Source organism: Leptonychotes weddellii, chromosome 10 (genome assembly GCF_054177405.1).
Source record: "Leptonychotes weddellii isolate Sample4059 chromosome 10, ASM5417740v2, whole genome shotgun sequence".
In the NCBI taxonomy this organism is placed as follows: domain Eukaryota; kingdom Metazoa; phylum Chordata; class Mammalia; order Carnivora; family Phocidae; genus Leptonychotes; species Leptonychotes weddellii.
In genome coordinates this window covers 50,465,871-50,484,950 of record NC_138378.1, presented here as the reverse complement: position 1 = coordinate 50,484,950, position 19,080 = coordinate 50,465,871, and the positions used below count along the sequence as shown (strand labels likewise).

The window sequence follows — 19,080 nt, the reverse complement described above, 5'->3', positions numbered from 1 at the left end:
ATAAATGCTGTCTGTCCTTTACAATGTCACGGGCACCTTGCAGGTTTAAGGTCTGAGATAAACAGATACTTCATTGAGCTGGGTCTAGACAACAATTGTCAAAGCGTAATCTGGGGACCCCTGGGGGGTCCGGGAGGTCAAAACAACTTTCCTAATATTAACACATTCTTTGCCTTTTTTTTTTACTCTGGTGAATATACAGTGAACATTTCTAGAAGCTCTTTTGACTTCTGATGACAGCACGTCTCTGACATCTATTGGAATGAGTGCTTGCGTATTTAAGATTTCTCAGTTTGGACCCGCATACACAAGAGCTCTGCAGTGTCCTCAGTAATTGTTGAGAGTGTAAAGGGTTTTGCTGGAACCAAAAAGTTTGGGAAGCTCTGGGTTCAGGCTTGTGGGTTAGATAAGAACAAAACGGTGACACCCAGACAGACCTGTAAGAAAGGTCTAGAAGCAGAACAATAATCATCTGTTCTTTTTTGCAGGAAAAACTGCATAGAAAATCTAATGGATGAAGATGAGAAAGACAGGGCAAAGAGGTAAGAAGGCAGGGCTTTCCTGCCTCGGCGCGTTTCGTGTGGTCTGCCAGGCTCAAGCATGCTTGTCCTCGCTCCGCATGGATGAGAGCACCAGCAAGACAGGCTTGGGGGGGTGGGGGTGCGGGGAGACATGCTCTTGGTATCCACTGTCCTTGATATATTGCAGTTGCTCTACTAAAAAAGAAATGTATACCAGCTCCCTCGATTTTGTTCCTTATCCTGAAATTCCTCATCGTCTGGGACTTGCCAAGTGGTTTTATTTTTCACATGTTTGTGTATTAACCCTGGTGACCTGGGTCTCCTTTCAGAGGCCACTGGTTACCACTTTTCCAGCACAGACACTGCTCGGGAAGGCAGCCTGGCTGGAACCAGGCACGCCTGGGTTCAAATCCTGGCCCCACTGTGGGAGCTGCCTGGCTTGGGACAATAACAGGAATCATCTTTCCCACACATTGAGCACATAGTAATAATCATCCTCGTGCACTAAGCGCTTCCATACACCCTGCCTCAGTTTCTTCATCCGTACTTGGAGATCCCATACCTTATGTGGTCGTGGAGTTGGCCAGAAATTCTAGCTTGGTAGCTGGTGTGTCCGAGCTGTTATAACCCTATCCTTGCTTATTCCTCCACTGGCCATTTACTGAATACCTACTGTGTGTGGAGTCATGGAGTTGACAGTTTGAAGGAAAAGAGCCTTCGAATATTCTCGACGTCACACAATCCGCCCCCAGGGGCAGTTACTGTGCTAGGCTTCGGGGAAATAAAGGGGACATGAGGAGGACACAGGTGAATGGAGGCAGTTGGTAGGTGACTACAGACCATCAGGCTGCTGGTGATAGGCCTGGCAATAGAGTGTGCTCTCCGGGGAAAGCCTTCACTCGGGCCGAGGACGAACCTTCTTCCTCTGGTCTCATCTCTTTCTGTTCCCGCCACTGTGTGCATGTGTGTGTGCGTGTGCGTGTGTGTGTGTGTGTGTGTGGCAGGTCCCCCAGGCCTCTGTGACAGGCTCTCAGACTGCTGCAGAGCTAAAGGGTTTGCCTGCTTCCCTTCACAGAACCCACTGCCTGGTTTTCACTTAGAGAATCCTCCACTCATAAATGGTGGAGCCTCAGAGGTCCCCCAGTTCGGTGTCTGCCTTCCATGGCTCCTGTTGGGGGGAAGGGTGGCAGCCATGAGAACAAGTCCTCAGCCACTCCAGACCCGCCAGCCGTGAATTGCAGGGCACAGGGGGAGTCTGCCTTGCTTGTCAATTTCCCAAGTATTTCCTTCGAGAAAAATCAGGGAGCAGGGGAAATGGCCAGAGGTATGGGTGAAACATGGTGGGCCCAGAGCGAGGATTGTTGAAACGGGGCAGTTCATCGTACACTTATCTTCACCTTTCCATGTTTGAAGATTTTCTCGGGGCACCTGGGTGGTGCAGTCGGTGGGTGTCTGACTCTTGGTTTCGGCTCACGTCATGATCTCGGGGTCTTGAGATGGAGCCCCATGCCAGGCTCTGCGCTCAGTGTGGAATCTGCTTGAGATTCTCTCTCCCTCTCCCTCTGCCCCTCCTGCTCATGCTATCTCTCTGTCTCTAAAATAAATAAAATCTTTTTTTTAAAAAAAGGAAAAGAAAATGTTCTCCAATAAAAATCTAAATAGACAACAATTCAAATAACACCCCAGTTTATTCTGAAGTAACACGCTCCCCACAGCGTTGCTTCTCAGACCTTAAGCCACAACCTCCAAGGGTCGCAAAATCCGTGTGGTCCCAAGTAACAAGTGGATGAACAGACTAACCCAGACCAGACGAGAATGGAATCCTCCTGCCCTCTCTCATGCGCAGGCTGGCTTCCGGTTCTTCCCCCTGGGTGTTTGGCCTCTTGGTCTCCTCACAGGGAGCCGTGGATTGGGTGCAGAGGTGGACACCAGCCCTGTCCCGGCTCGCGAATTCCAGCACACCCTCCCCTCTCTCAGCTACCACTTTCTCACCTGCAACACCAGGCAGTCACTTCCGCCCTGCCCTCCTCCAGGGTGATTAATACATTGACAGGGTATTCTTGTCAGCATCATGAAAAGGTCAGCAGTGATGGCCGGCAGTCACAGAGTGCTTCCTGGGTGCCCTAAGCCTTTGATGCTAAGTACTTTTCTGTGCATTCTCTCCTATCATCTCAACATTCCTTTGAGGTGTATTTCACTGTTATTCCCATTCTATGGATGAGGAACTAAGGCTCAGTACCTGGTCAAACATCATAAAGCTCAAACAAGTGGCAGAAGTGGAAGTGAACTTTAGGCTTCCTAATCTCAGACTCTGTTCTTATTCCCCAGACCACGAGCACATCCCTTCACGTAGGGACTATCAGCCTTTCTGGCAGGCCCAGACTGGAGCGCTCTGTCGCAGCGTGACTCTGAAGTCAGTGGGAGTTTGCTTCTGCCATCCTCATCTTCGTGTCACCTCCCGGCCCCCCGGCCCCAGCCCTGCCTCCACTGCAGTGCTTACCTCGAAATCCAGAGGAGATGAAATTCTTCCATACTCAGGGGTCACCAGATAGACACAGTCCAATAAAATCTTAGCTAAAAGTTCTTAGCAATAAATCAGGTCTTATGCAGTTTCTTTCCATTCATTCCCACTCCTGTTTGCTTTGAGCCGTGGACACCCACACCCCCACACTGCCTGTTTGGGAACCTCCATGCACACATACGGGGTAGTGAGGCTGCTGGCTAGCCCTCACCCCCTCTTGACCTCAGAGGGGGAAACAGGTCTAGAATGTTTGGTAATACCCAGATCCTTTTGCCAGAATACCAGCAATAATGCAGTGTCCCTCATAACACGTGGGAAAAACCAGGAAAAAACAACCACAATCCTAAGATTATATCCGTTTTGAAGCCTCCCATTCTAGCAGGCTTTGTAACAGCATGAGAGGCCCTTCCCCTAATCCCACCTGGAGGCCTGATAGGAATAGTTTGCACTCAACATGGTTTTTTTTGATGAGATTAGAAATGCTCGGCTTCAGCTCAAAACCCTTATTGTCTCCAGAAAACACGCGCTCTGTTGGGCATGGTTTCCAAAGCTTTAGGGAATTCCTGGTTTGTTTGGATTGTTTGATCAAGTATTCTGAACCAAGACAAGTTCCACTTTCTTCTGTGAATTCCCCTGCAAATCCAGGGAGTACTGAGTGCCCATTGTGTGTCAGAACTGTTTGCTGTTTTCTTGAGGGAAGATGCAAAAACACCAGCCTTGAACTCAAAAAGGAAACAGTTTGATGGAGAGACATTTGGAATCGAGGTTCCCAATGGACCATTTTGTGGTCCAGTCATACACCTGCATTTCTGATTCTGGTGTGATGTAGTTTTGTGGGGTGTGTGTGTGTGTGTGTGTGTGTGTGTGTGCGTGCGCGTGCGCGCGGTCATCCAGGAAGCGGTGTGACGGGCAGGAAGTGCACAGCTTAGAATGAGACAGGCCTGCTTTGACTCCTGACACTTTTACTTTCTGTCCTCAGATGAGCTACTGCTCTTCTCTTAGCTGCGGTTTCTTCCTCGTGAAATGGGGGTGATGATAGCAGCAACCTCTTGGTAGGGTTCCTGCAGAGTTAAACGCAGCTGCGTGTAAGCCCGTGACACACTGCGGAGGGCACGGAGCTAACAAGGAACGCTAAGGTGTCCGGAGCCCTCACTGTGGGCCTGCAGCCTTTTGCAGGCATGACCTCTCTGATCCTCACAGCAACCCCACAAGCTCGGTTATCATTAGCCCCATTTTACAGCCGAGAAAGCCGAGGCGTGGGATCACACAGTCCCAGTCAGTGCCAGGCAGGGATTCAAATTCAGGCAATATTCCGAGTCTGGGCTCCTAACAACATCTCATGACAGTCAGTAAACGGGAGCCTTTTGGCTGACCACGTGCGCAAGGGGTAGGGGGCAGAAAGTGCCGTAGGAATCCTCTCTTCCCGAAGAAAGCCAGTTTCTGTAACTTTGCAGTATTGTAAAGTACAGCTTACTCTGTTTCGTGAGAGAACGGAACACTAAGAGGAAACTCATTCGTGGTGGCCTCTTCCTTTTGTCCCGTATTAAGTGACTAGTTCGTCAGCATTCGTTAAAGTGACATCATCTCCTACCAGCTGGGAAGTTTTGTTTCCATAACCGTGTGTATTTGTGTTGCGGGAGGGAAGACGGGTAGTGAGATTAGATTAGGTAGTGCCTTTTATTAATAAGAATGAAGAGTGTCAGGCAAAAGGAGCCAATTCTTGGGGTTCTCGTTAGCGTGAATGCTGGTTTGCACACACAAGCTAACGTCAGGCAAGAGGGAGATCCAGCACCACAACCAAGAGCCCATACGTGCACTTTTGCAGAAGCCGAGTGTTGCAGAAGGAAAAGCTTTAGCCATTGGGAGGCTGCTCATTTCTCCTGGTTCCCCCGGGGGTACTTTATCAATGTGGACCTCTCAATGACTGAGAGCATTCAGTCACCCTCCCGTCAATATTTGTTAACTAAGTAATATACTAAGCAAGTGGAAGAAAAAGAGGAGGATACATAGCATTACCTTGCCCTCAGAGGGCTTTGGGCAAGACAGAGAGGCATTCTGGAAAACAAGCATAAAGGAGGAAACATATCCTGCAGGGTCTGTGTTGAGCAGAGCTGGGATGATGATCAGAATTCATAAGCTCTATTTCTCAGCCAAGTGCTCTTTCGTGGAGAGGAATATGGTTAAGAGGAGGAGACCGACCTCGTTTTATTGTTTCATTTCTCTGGAGGTAAATTCTGTAGGTCTGAAAGGAAAAGCTGGTCTGATCCATGAAGGTCGTAGCCCTCTTGCAGGACTCCAGCTCCACGCATGCTTGCTGATGCCCCTGGGTGCAGGCTTGGTGCAGAATGAAAAGCCTGGCCCTATTCATGATATGTCGATGTTTCCAGCTGGAGCCGATAGTGCTAATTATGCTGTGATTTTCCTTCATAGGCTCTTGATTGGGAGTTATGCACATCATCATAAGCCCCGACACAGGGGGGAGGTGGCAGTAAAAAATGTTTGAGACTTCCTTTCTGTTTGTTTTATTTGGTGATTAAGGCAGCAGCGGGCTTTGCAAGAACATAGAGGTATCAGGACACATGATTCATTTATATTGCCCTGTAATTTCCAGATGAGTGATTCTGTATTCCAAACAAAGGGAAAAAGTAGAACCGCACTCACAGGCAGAATGCTAATTCTTACTGTGGCCCAGTAAACAGCAGAATGGAAAGGGGGCCTCCCTCTATTCGGGGCTCTTGGCTTCTACCCTGGTGGGGTACTTTGGTCAGCTAAGAAGAACTGTCAGAAGGAGAACCGTGTGCCTAGTAGGCTTAGAAACTTGGGAAAGTCCTTGCCCAGGGACACCCAGAACCTCTCTGGGAGCATCTGAGGCAGAGGAATTCACTAAAGGCCCTTTCAATGATTTCAATAAATTTTAAGTTGAAAAAGGATGGTCTGAAGTCCACTATTTTGAAAATGCTTCTTTTCTGCAGGAAAAGCTAAATATTCGTTTGAGAATTTCAGGGACAAATTGCTAAGGCTTGTGCTCCCGTGAAATTCTCCCTGTGTGACCGTTAAGTAAGAATCACTGGAAAATTAGGCCAACTTCCCATTTGGGCCTCAACATTTTCTGATAACTCTGGTTAAGAGTAAAAATGTCCCGGTTACATCTCAGGAGAAAAGAATAGCACCGGCTGAGCTCAGTGATCCCACAAACCCTTCGCCAAGTCTCTGCAGTAGAAAACATACTCTAGAATTCTCCATGAGATGAGGGCAGCACCAGCCTGACCCATCTAGCGCCACACGGGTGACTTCTCTCTCCACACACCCAGGTGACATTCTCTCTTTGAACTGAGCTCCTGAGCTCAGTGGTGTCCTCAGCCCCCACCTTCTGGGGGTGCAGAAGGCTGCCTGGCTTATGGACATGAGGAGGTGTGCACCTGTCCCGAGGACCCAGGCCTGGGCATAGGAGGGGACTGCTCTGACCTGAAAGGGACCTTGCTTTATGCCAGAATTTCCCAGAATGGGGAACACTAATCTGAGGAAATGCCCCTGAAAACAAGTTTGGGCCATGCTGTTTACTTTTTCCTCCCTTTTGGAGAGTTTCAGGGCTCCTTAGCACATTAAAAGTGCTAAGACAGCAATTAACAAATAACCCAAAATCTGTTCCATTTTATGTAACTGTGAATTTAAAAAATTCTCTGGGAAAAAAAACCCCAAATTAGTAACAACAAAATAACCTACCCTGGCCATAGTTCTTCTTTTTTCTCTAAATAATTCTTCATGATTTTCCATGGAAGACCCTTTGCCCAACTTATATCACCTTTATTCCCATCATTTTTACACATTTTCTTACATATGAAAAAACACCAAAACGTTTGAAAACTACTGAAATGTTTAAAGCAGTCAACAAACTCATTTATAACCATCACTATCTATAGAGAGCCACTGTTAATATTTTGACATATTTCCCATCTCGTTTTTCTACAATGCCCATCAAGTTTTAAGAGGAATCCTCTTTTTTTTTTTTATATAAAGATTTTATTCATTTGACAGAGAGAGAGACAGCGAGAGAGGGAACACAAGCAGGGGGAGTGGGAGAGGGAGAAGCAGACTCCCCGCTGAGCAGGGAGCCTGATGTGGGGCTCGATCCCAGGACCCTGGGATCATGACCTGAGCCAAAGGCAGACGCTTAACGACTGAGCCACCCAGGCGCCCAAGAGGAATCCTCTTATAAGGTCTTTGTTCATGTGGCTGATCAGACTCTAATTGATTCTTCGTGGAAGTTAACCTTTCATGGATAGGACTGTCTTACTGTGGAGGATATTTAAAATTTATGTCGTGCCTCTGAGCATTGCCTTTGTCACAGTTGCCTCCCTGGATGTTGACAGTGAGCACCTACTTGATATGTTTCAATTCTACAAGAAACTGTGAGTTCCTTCTTCAACCACTCCCTCTGTTTCAGGTTCCCCAAAGCCTTTTGTGGAGACTTCAAAAGAAGCCTAAGACCAATCCTGATAAGCCTTCTCAGACAGGTTCATTTTGCTCCGTTTATAATTCTCAGGTTTGAGAGGACGAGTCTGCATGCTGATCGGTTTCTGTCTCATCCTATAATGTGGAACTAGTTAGCCCAGTTGTGATATGCCAGAATTCCTGGTCTAGAAGGAATCTTGGGCATCACTGAGTCTTTGCCTTAGGCATTAGCTCTCCTACGTATCTGTTACTGGATAACAAACCTCTCCAAAATGTACAGGATTCAAGTGACAGCATTCATTTGCCCATGGATCTTCAGCTTGGGTAGGGCCTGGCAGGGAATGCTTGTCCCTGTTCCCTGTGGTCTTGGCTAGAGCAGCTCAAAGATGGTGGGCTGGAGGGGCACCTGGGTGACTTGGTCGGTTGAGTGTCCACTCTTGGTTTTTGCTAGGGTTGTGATCTCATGGGTCATGGGATTGACCCTGCCTCTCTCTCTCTCTTTCTCTCTAAGATAAATAAATAAATCTTAAAAAAAAAAAAAAAAGATGGTGGGCTGGAACCACCTGAAGACATGTTTATTCCCGTGGCTAGTGATTGATATAAGCTGTCACCTGGGACTGTGGCTTTCTACGTGGAAGTGTGGTGGCTTCCTCACAACACGTGACTGGGTTCCAGGGCAAGCATTCACGGGCAAGAGAGCCAGAGGGAAGCTGCGTGTCCTGTTACTACCTGGCCTTGGAAGTCAAGCAGTTCCCTTGTGCTGCCTTCTCTTCCCTAGACGCAAGTCACTGAGGTCAGCCAGTCCATACTCAAGGAGGGAGGGGGATTAGAACTCATCTTTTGTTGGGGCGGGGGGAGTTTCAGAAAATTTTTAATTCTCTGGTTTGAACTCACCATACCAATGTCCTCACTATTTTATAAGAGGAAACTGAGGCCCATGGAGGTGGGAGTACCTTGCCCACTCTCTCCTGGCACAGGTGGCAGAACCAGGATGAGAACTCACATCTTCTGGAAATTTGTCTAATGTTCCTTCAGCTAAGCTGTACCATCCTGACTCTCTGCAACCCCAACCATTCTTTCACTTCCAGTGGTGCCTGTAAGTGTGAAAGTAATATGCCTCATTAAATGCCTTTTGCCCCTCCCCATGGAGACTCTTTGTAGGAAAAAGTTGCTCTGCATGGAACTGCATACTTACAGACCTATTGTTATACATTTTACTCAAAAACCCCGCTGCCCTTAGCAGCAAGGGCAGCCCACCAGTACTTCTACCACCAGTTTCGGCCACTGTCTTCCAGCTTCATTGGGTAGCATTTGATTTTTTCAGCTTTTACTCCATTTGGCCAACTATGTGTGATTCAGAGGGCGTCTTCTATTTTCCCTCATCAGCATGTTCTATCTACTCAGTTAACAGAACTAGATTTGTTGGGGCCAGTTTAAAAGATGACAACCTATTTGCACATGAAGTAGATTAAAAGGAAGAGTCCGCTCATGATGATAGTAATTGTTTCCTCTTTTCACTGACTTTATCTTGATTCCTGATCTAGTTCACAGATCAGGAGTTCTGATACAATGATTTTTCATTTCTTCCCCTTAGGAAAACCCAGGATTTTTGGTGACATATAAAATGCACCTGCACCACTGTCATGTGCCCTTGTGAATTTAGAGAGGGCCGAGGACACAAACTTACAGGAGCATGTTTACATTACCTGCCTGCTCAAACTCCCCATTCCTGCCATGGGTCATCTCCTAGGAGGACAGGACATGAGCATCTTCCTTCCTGGCCTGTGCCATAAGCTTCTCAGGAGGACCCGCTCCCGCTCCCAGCTACAGCTATCCTTCTTGAGTGGTTGCGTGCAGAGCCCAGTCTTGCACACCAAGTATCCACACCTGTGATCATCTCCTCACCAAGAAGGAGAGGAGAGAAGCATTGAGCATGTTTTATATGATATGCCTCATGAAATCCCCCAACAGAGGGCCTTCAAGATTCCACCTATTGGAGAAATGAAAGTATATAGTAGGAGGCAAACTAGAAAAGTATCAGAATTTGGAGTACCACTGACCTGCTATTTTCTCCCCTCCAGTACCCCCTAAACTAGACTCAATGAGGCCAAAACCCAGAAGCGCTGACAGAGAAAGGACCCAGAGAAGCCCTCTAGGACTGCATGGGGAGCAGGATCAGGGTCTCTAAGGCTCAGATTGATCAAGGGGAAATCTGCCCTCTTTTGTTATTTTCTCCATGCCCTTGTGCCCTGTAAGCAATCCTGGGATAGCAGCAGCAGGAGGAACAACAGCAACAACAGGGATCCATAGGAAACCTGAAATGTTGAGGGAAAGGAATCTATCTCTCTGAGTGGAGGAACTATCGTTCTAAGAGGGTGGGATGAAACTCTTGCTTCTTTCTTGCTCTCTATCTTTCTACTGCATGACCCCCAATGAAGGTGCAGATGTAAAAAGTGTGAGGCAAAGCAGAATAAAGCAAAGAACCAGCTTCCTGGCCAGAGGAACAAAAAGGGAGCCATGGGAACCAGAAAGTACAAGGCAGAGATCTGAAAAGAAGGAGCTCAGGAAAGTGACCATATAAAGAAGGTTATGAGATCCTGAGCTCACCACCAAACTGAATATGCATGGGTCTGACTTTAAATAGTGTACCACAGCCTTTCAAATCTGAACTGCAGGATAGACCACCACCCAAGGTCCAAGACCAGCTACATGGGACAAATCTAAATAGCACCATGCATTTCTTATCAGAAACCATGGAAGCCATCTGGTAGTCACACAGTATTTTTTTTAAAGTTGAAAGAGAAGAACCATTAGCCCAGGATTCTCGATCCAGTAAAAATATCCATCAGAAATGAAGGTAAGTGAAGACATTCTCAAATGAAAAAAACAAAAAACAAAAAACCTAAAAACTAAAATTTTTTTATCAGTAGAGCTGCTCTAAAAGAATTGCTAAAGGAAGTTTTTCTAACAGAAAGGAAATGATACCAGATGGAAACTTAGGATAAGAGATATAAAGGAAGAGTAACAGAAATGGTAAATATCTGGCTACATAGAATAGATAGTCTGACATTTGGGAAAAATAACATAATCTGATATGATTCAGTGTATGTAGATGTAGTACATAAGATAACTACAACATGAAGGGCGGGAGGATATAGGGAACTAAATGGAATAAAGTTTCTACATTTGAAACGGTAAAATATTCTAAGTAGGCCCTGAAATGATAATTTTTTATATTATAACCCATAGAGTGATTACTAAGCACTACACAAGGAACTATATTAAATAAAAACACAATAGATAAATTAAAATGAAATACTCTATAAATTAAATAAATTAAAATGGAAATAACCCCAAAGAAGGCAGGATAAAAGAAATAGGAACAACAACAAAAAACAAAGAATGAAAAAAATAAAACAGAAACAGATGGTAAAATGGTACACCTAAATCCAAACATATAATTACATTAAATGTAAGTGGTCTAAACATGCCAACTAAAAGAGATTGTCAGAATGAATTTTTTTTAATGACTTCACTATATGCTGTTCACAAAGTATTCACTCAAAATATGATGATATAAGTAGGCTCAAAACTGTGGAAAATGATATACCACACAAACATTAATGAAAAGAAGGTCAGAGTGATTATATTAATATAAAATAAAGTAGATTTCAGAGCAAAGAAAATTACCAGGAATAAAGAGTGGCATTACATAATGATAGTCAATTTACCAAGAACACATAACAATTCTAAATGTGTATACACCTAACAACAGAGCTTCAAAATGCCTGAAGCACAACCTAAAGAACTGCAATGAGTCTTTAATATGCTTATCTCAGTAATAGAACTAGTAGAGAGAAATTCAGTCAGAGTTTACAAGAACTGAAAAACACCATCAACCGAGAGGATCTGCCTGACATTTTTAGAACACTCCACCCGACAATAGCAGAATACACACTGTTTTCAAGTACCCATTGAACATTCACTAACCAAATCCTGCTTCATAAAATGAATGTAAAGAAGTCTAAATGAACGAAATCAAATTACAAACAGAAAGATGGTGAGAACAATATCTCTAAAACTTGGAAATTAACAGTATGGCTACTAAGTAATTCAAAGGTTAAAGAGCAAGTCTCAAGGAATTTTAGAAAATATTTTTGGGCACCTGGGTGGCTCAGTTGGTTAAGCGACTGCCTTCGGCTCAGGTCATGATCCTGGAGTCCCGGGATCGAGTCCCACATCGGACTCCCTGCTTAGCAGGGAGTCTGCTTCTCCCTCTGACCCTCCCCCCTCTTGTGCTCTCTCTCTCTCTCTCATTCTCTCTCTCTCAAATAAATAAATAAAATCTTTAAAAAAAAATATTTGAACTGAACAAAAATAAAAATACAACATATCAAAATTTGTGGGTTGCAGCTAAAGCAGTGCTTAGAGGAAAATCTATAGCATTAAATGGTTATAGTGGAAAAGAGTAAAGGTCTTAAATCAACAAGTAAGCTTTCACCTTAAGAAACTATAACAGCGGAGCAAAATAAATTCAAAGCAAAAGGAAGAATGAAAATTATAAGAGCAGAAATCAATAAAACTGAAAACAGAAAAATAATAGAGAAAAACCAAAAGGTGATTTTAAAAAATCAATAAAAATGGTAAGCCTTTTGCATGAATGACCAAAAAGAAGTCACAAATTACCAATAGCAGGAATAAAAAAGGAGATATTATTACACACTCTTCAGACATTAAAGGGGCCATGAGGGAATACTATAAACAACTGTATCCACAAAAGTTTGACGACTTAGATGAGAGGTACCCATTACTCAAAAACCATAAGCTACCAAAACTCCTACAAGATGAAATAGAAAGCCTAAAGTGTCCCAAATAAAGGAATTGAATTTGTAGTTAAAAATCTTCTGAAAAAGAAATCTCAGACCCAAATGGTTCCACTGAAGAATTATGCCAAACATTAAAAGAAAAAAAAAAATATCACCAACTCGACACAGTCCTTTCCAGAAAGTTAAGAGGAGGAACTACTTCCCAACTTATTTTCTGAGACCATTATTACCCAAGGGGAGGCGGAGGGAACAGTACAAGAAAAGAAATCTATAGACAAATATCCTTCATGAACACAAATGTAAAAATCCTCAACAAAACATTAGCAAGTATATATGTGTGTGGTATATACATACATCATATATACATATATGTAAAATACATCATGACCAAGTGGAGTTTTATCCAGAGATTGCCAGGATGTTCAGTATTCAAAAACCAATCATTGTCCTTCATCAAGTTAGGAGGATAAAGAAGAAAAACCAAAACCACATGATCATATTCAATGAAGCAGAAAAGGGGTTTTACAGAATTCAACTTGTATTTTTGTTATAAACTCTCAGCAAACTAGGAATAGGAGAGAATCTCCTTAACTTGATAAAGGGAATTTACATATAACCTACAGCTGATATACTTACTAGCAAAAGATTAAATGTTTTCCCCCTAAGATGGGGAATAAGACAAAGGTATCTGCTATCATCACTCCAATAAGACCATAAAAGAAATCAAAGGCATATTGATTGGAAAAAAGGAAATAATGCTTCCCTTATTGACAGAGGACATCTTTGTATATATAGAACATCCCAAGAGACTTAGCAAAACAAACAAATAAAAAACTCCTATAACTAATAAGTGAATTTAGCAAGGTCACAGGATACAAGGTCAACACACAAATCAATCATCTTTCTGTAGGCCAACAGTGAACTATTAGAAACTGATATTAAAAACACACTGCCACTTTTAACCAATCCAAAAGGATGAAATACTTAGGTATAAATCAAATAAAACATATGTGAGATACCTATGTGAAAATTGCAAAATGCTCATAGTAGAAATCAGTGAAGACCTAAATAAATGGAAAGATATATTGTGTTTATTATTGGAAGACTCAACAGAATAAAGATACCAAATTTTCCCAAATTGGTCCATAGACTTAAAGCAAATCCAATCAAAATCCCAGCGGAACTCTTTGTAGATACACACAAGTTGAATGTAAAATGTAATGGAAAGGCAGAGAAACTAGAATAGTCCAAATAATTTTGAAAAGGAGGAATAAAGTTGGAGGAATCACATTATCCACTTTTAAGACTTATTATAAAGCTGCAGTAATCAAGACAGCATGGTATTTGTGGAGGAATAGATCCATATATAGGTCAATGAGACAAAGTAGAGAATCGAGAACTCCGAAATTGACCCACATAAATATGACCAACTGATTTTTTACAAAGATTCAAAGGTAATCTCATGTAGAAATATCTTTTCCTTAATGGAGTTGGAACAATTGGACAACCACATACAAACACATAAACTTCAACCGAAACCTTACATATTATAAAAATAACTAGCTCAAAGTGGATCATGAAATGTAAAATGTGTAGAACTCCCGGAAGAAAACACAGGAGAAAATCTCTGTGGCTTGTGGCTGGGCAGACAATGCCCAGACCTGACACCAAAAGCACAATCCACAAAAGAAAGAAATTGCTAACTTGGACTTCATCACAATGAGAAACTTTGACTCTGTGAAAGACACTATTAAGAGAATAAAAAGGTGAGCTGTGAGAAAACATTGACAAATCATACATCGGACAAAGGCCTTGTGTCAGAATATATATAAAGGACACTTAACACTCAAAAGTAAGGAAACAGGGCACCTGGGTGGCTCAGTTGGTTAGGCGACTGCCTTCGGCTCAGGTCATGATCCTGGAGTCCCTGGATCGAGTCCCGCATCGGGCTCCCTGCTCGGCAGGGAGTCTGCTTCTCCCTCTGACCCTCCTCCCTCTCATGCTCTCTGTCTCTCATTCTCTCTGTCTCAAATAAATAAATAAAATCTTTAAAAAAAAAAAAAAAAAGTAAGGAAACAAAAAGCCCAATTTAAAAATGGGCAAAAGACATGAACAGATGCTTCACCAAAGAAGATATACAGATGGCAAAAAAAAAAAAAAAAAAAAACCATCATTAGCCATTAGATAAATGCAAATTTAAGCCCCAATGAGATAATACTGCATATCTCTTAGATTAGCTAAAATTACAAGTACTGACAATACTAACTCCCCCTTGAGGATGTAGAACATCTGGATCACTCCTACATGGCTGGTGAGGAGGTAGGATGGTAAAGCCACTCTGGGAAACGGTTTGGCAGTTTCTTATGAAGTTAAATGTACATTTTCCGTAGGACCCAGGTTACTCATTTCAGAGAGCTGAAAACCTGTGTTCACACACAAAATACCTGTACACAAATGTTTACAGCAACTCTATTCATAACCACCAAAAAAAAAGGGGGGGGGGAACCAACCCAAATTTCCTTTGCAGATGAATGGATAAACCAGCTGCGGGACAGCCATACAATAGAAAACCAGTTCTCAGCATTACGAAGGGGCAAGGTACAGTACGCACAGCAACCTGAATGAAGCTCAGAGGCGTTCTGTGGGTAGAAGAAGCCAGGCTCAGGGCGTATGTGCTATATGGTTGTATTTCCATGACATTCTCCAAAAGAGAGCATGGTGATGGAGAACAGGACAGGGGTTGCCTGGGGTTACAGGTGTGGAGAGAATGAAGGGGCTTTAGAGGGAACTCTTCTGTCTCTTGGTTGTGATCATGGTTACATGAATTTATACGCATGCGAAAATTTATAGAACTGTGCCCAAAAGAAAAAGTCAGGTTTACTATATGTTCATTTCGAGAGTAAAAATTTTAAAGGTATATATCATCAGCATTACTTTTCCTTAGACAAATGAAATTCAGGTGAGGCTCCCCACTTTCTCCCCTATCTCCTCAACAAGGGGTTTGGTTAGTACCGAGCTGGGGTGCACAGCCCGTAGCCATGCAGGGCACTGTGGTCCTGTGCCCGACCACCCTCACCTCTTCTTCCAGTCTCTGCTCACTTCCCCCTGAGTTGGGTCCCTCTCCCCTTTCTCGTGATGTCCTAACCTTTTCCCTCCCCCAGACTGCCCATCAGTACCCTGTCCCGGACTCATCAAAAGCCGAGACCAAATTGCCTGTACTGTCATTTGAGACTCTGTGGTCGGCCTCACTCTTCTTGTCCTCTCTCTCTCACTTTACTTTCCCACATGTCACCAACTGTCCTGTCAAAGCTGACCACTCGGCTCTTCCTTGGTTGTCTCCCCACCACCTGCCCACTCACCCCTCCGGGCCACCTCGCATCAGCCCCTCCCCTGAGGGCTTCCCTGACCACCTCACATGGCTGATCTCCTTCCCTTTTGAACTCCTTTGGCAGTTTGTCTAAACTTGTCTCCTAACCCATATCACATTGCACCTGATGTGTGAATTGCATCTCTTCCTCTAGACTCTAAGCTTCTTTCAGTTGGCTGTTTTTAGTTGATTTTCTGCGGTATTCTTCCCTGAACACAGCTACCATCATCCTATTAGCATGCAATGCCATTTTTCTGCAGAATATGTTTTGTTTCTGTGCTATAACCTCAAGCAGCCAGAATCTGTCACTCTTAGTCCTGTGCTCCCAGAGCGCTGTCGCATAGCTCCATAACAGATACCTTCACGATGGTTCTGGAGGGAGCTGTGGGAGGCAGGAGGGTGCGCTGCTTCATGGAACGGGCACCCAAGCCGGCCAGCTCCACCATTTCCCAGTCATGTGACTTCAGTGAGTCATGTAACGTCTCAGTGCCTCAGCTGCTTCATCTGTGAACTGGGAATTATAGTATCTATCTTAAAGGGTCATTGCGAGGATTAAAGTAATTAATATATGTAAAGATTTAAAATAGTGCCTGTTACATAGAAAGTGCCCGACGAATGTTATCTGTGGAAACATTGTCCCTTGAGGGACACCAGAAAAGATCACCTGGGGCTTTTTGAGCCCTGCATTCAAAACCAAAGGTTCAGGCTTGTATCAATGTATATTTAACACACACACACACACACACACACACACACACACAACTTCCCTTCCAGCCCTCCTCTCTCTCTCTCTCCCCACTCTCTCTGTTCAATTCAATAAGAAGACAAACAACCCGATTGAAAAATGGGCAGAAGATTTGAGCAGACATTTTACAAAAGAAAATATATGAAACAACATTAAGCATCTGAAGGGGTGTCCAACGTCATTAGTCATCAGAAAAATGCAAATTAAAACCACAGTGAGGAAACATCACAGTGCCTAAAGTGGGAAGAGACTGACAGTACCATGTGTTGACAAGCATGTGGAGGAACACAAACCCTCATAGACTGCTGGTGGACATGCAGACACGGTCCAGCCACTTGGTCTAACAGCATGGCGATATCTAATCACGGTGAACATACACTTAGACTATGAATCAGCAATTTCACACCTATGTATTTACCCAGGAGAAAGGTGTGCCTGTGTCTACACAGAGACATGGATGTGAATACTCAGAGCAGCATTATTCTCAATCCCCCTGAACGGGAAACAACCCAGTGGAATACTAGTCAGCCGTCAAAAGGAATATTAATGTATACAACAACATGGATGAATCTCAGAAACTTAACGCTAATTGTATGTTCAAGTCTATATGCTGTCTGATTCTATTTATATGAAATTCTAAAAATGGCAAAACTAAAGTGACAGCAAATCAGTGGTTTCCTGTGGCTGTCATCGAGGGAAGCTCCACCCCCAAGACACAGGAGAATACCTTTCAGGACGAGGGAACTATTTCGACTCTGGGTTTGGGTGGTGGTTACACAATTACCAAAATTCATCAAACTGTACGCTTAAAATGGATGAATTTTATTGAATGTAAATAATGACGTAAAAGAAAAATCAAACCCAGAGGCTGATGAAGTGCCTTTCAGCTGGTTGTCCCGGTGCCTTGTGTGTGGTGTCTCGGGGCCTGCCAAGATGACCTCCTTGTTGGAAATAAGGTCATTCGAGGCTCATTTTCTTTCTCTTGCCTCAGAGCTGCAGATCCAGCTGACAATGACCGATTTCCAGTGGGCACCATAGTGTGTCCCAGGCGGAGACTGACAGAAACAAGTCTGTGTTTCTGTCACTAATGATATAAGCCTTCATCGTATTCTCTGCCAGGCCATGTTGGTTTTCATTACACCCATTGAAGAAGAGAACAGACTAATAATGAGCTGGGTGTTATCGGCTCACAAATAATTTATAATGGGCAAACTAGGACAGGAACAGAGCTTTTTTTTGGCTAAGGAGGCTGCATGTCACTCTTTAAAATCTAGGCCAAAAAATTATTTATAATGCATAGACAGTCACTCAGAAAGTTAAAAGGTTCCTTTCTTCTCTCCTATGTGTTTGAACATTATGCTTTTTACCCTAGACTCGCAAAAGGCACCTTAGCATCTTCCTTGGACACCTGCGTTCAGTCTATAAGTCTGAGAACACATATATGAGGGTGGTTACTTGGCTAGGAATGAGGCCTTTGTAGAAACCCCTTAAGGGTGTCAGGTCCTCCCCAAATCCAGAAAGGTTAGGAATGAGGGAAAAGTCAGGATACGGAGACCCTTAGGTATGGGTAGTGATCACACACTTGAGGTAAGCTTTGAGGTAAGAATTGCCTTGGGTATTATCAGGAAGGAACCCAAACCGAGATATAATCAGCAAAGGATGGCTTGTCAACAGGTGTGTTGAAATAAAGGCAGATCGTGTGTCCTTAGCAGAGGCAAGCAGAGTGGTTATGGCCACCGTGACATCTAAGAAGAGGATATTTGCCTTGTGTCCCCATGTTTGCTGGGGCTCTTTGGGGAAGCAGAATCTTTATTGATGCTGATACCTGTAGATATGGATACCTACCCCAAGGGAGCTGAAGCCCTCTGATGGGAATTTGCTGAGTTGTCACAAGCCACCAGCACCCTGTCTTGACTGCACGTTGGCCAGTAGCCTCCTGGTAAGTGATCGGCTGCCCTGGGCACCTTGATGCCAGGCCCCAGGGTACCTGGAGCAGCAGGTAGACCACGTTTGATGGGCCCCGCAGCTGTCGCTCCTATTCTGTCAGTGAGCTGACTGTGGAACAAGTGCATCCTGGGTGAAATGAGGAAGGTGGGTCAGCTCTCGATCCCCTTTGGCCAAGGTGACTGTTGATGGGGGGCTGGTCCCGTGGGGCGGAGAGCCAGCCCCTGGGTCTGTGGTGTGTCATTAAAGGTCAAGGCCTCTGGAGTGTTGCTCCTTCCCAGACCTCCTCGGGGTGAGGGCAGGCTAACTGTGACACATGCTCCTTGTCTGGCTATTTCTAGAACGGCCCTTATAGCCGTGCTTTCCGGTTCTGGTTCCTGAGGATTCCAGGCTTCCTCAGAGGTCCCCTCCTCTCAAGCCAAGCAGCTCTACTTTGATCTCTGTGTAGATGCGCTGGGTAGTGTGTCATTTTTTAAATAGACTGGTTTTTTTTTTTTTTAGTAGTTGTAGGTTCACAGAAAAACAGAGCAGAAGGTACAGAGAGTTCCCATACATCCCCTGTCCCTGTGTATGGACACCCTCCCTGTTACCAACATCCCCCAGTGGATACAATGGATATACCTACATTGACACATCATTATCCCCCAGAGTCCATAGGTTACATTAGCACTCACTCTTGGTATTATACATTCTTTGAGTTTGGA

The 19,080-nt window shown here is 44.1% G+C and overlaps 1 protein-coding gene across 3 annotated transcripts in view; it reads left to right on the top strand.

The window, feature by feature from the left end:
• NPAS2 (neuronal PAS domain protein 2) overlaps positions 1 to 19,080 on the top strand; it is a 156,156-nt gene that overhangs the window by 74,251 nt on the left and 62,825 nt on the right. For all 3 annotated transcript variants that reach the window (XM_081833411.1, XM_081833412.1, XM_081833413.1), the window contains exon 2: positions 489 to 542. In XM_081833411.1, coding sequence (XP_081689537.1) covers positions 489 to 542 — 54 coding nt within the window. The remainder of the gene's footprint in view (positions 1 to 488; positions 543 to 19,080) is intronic.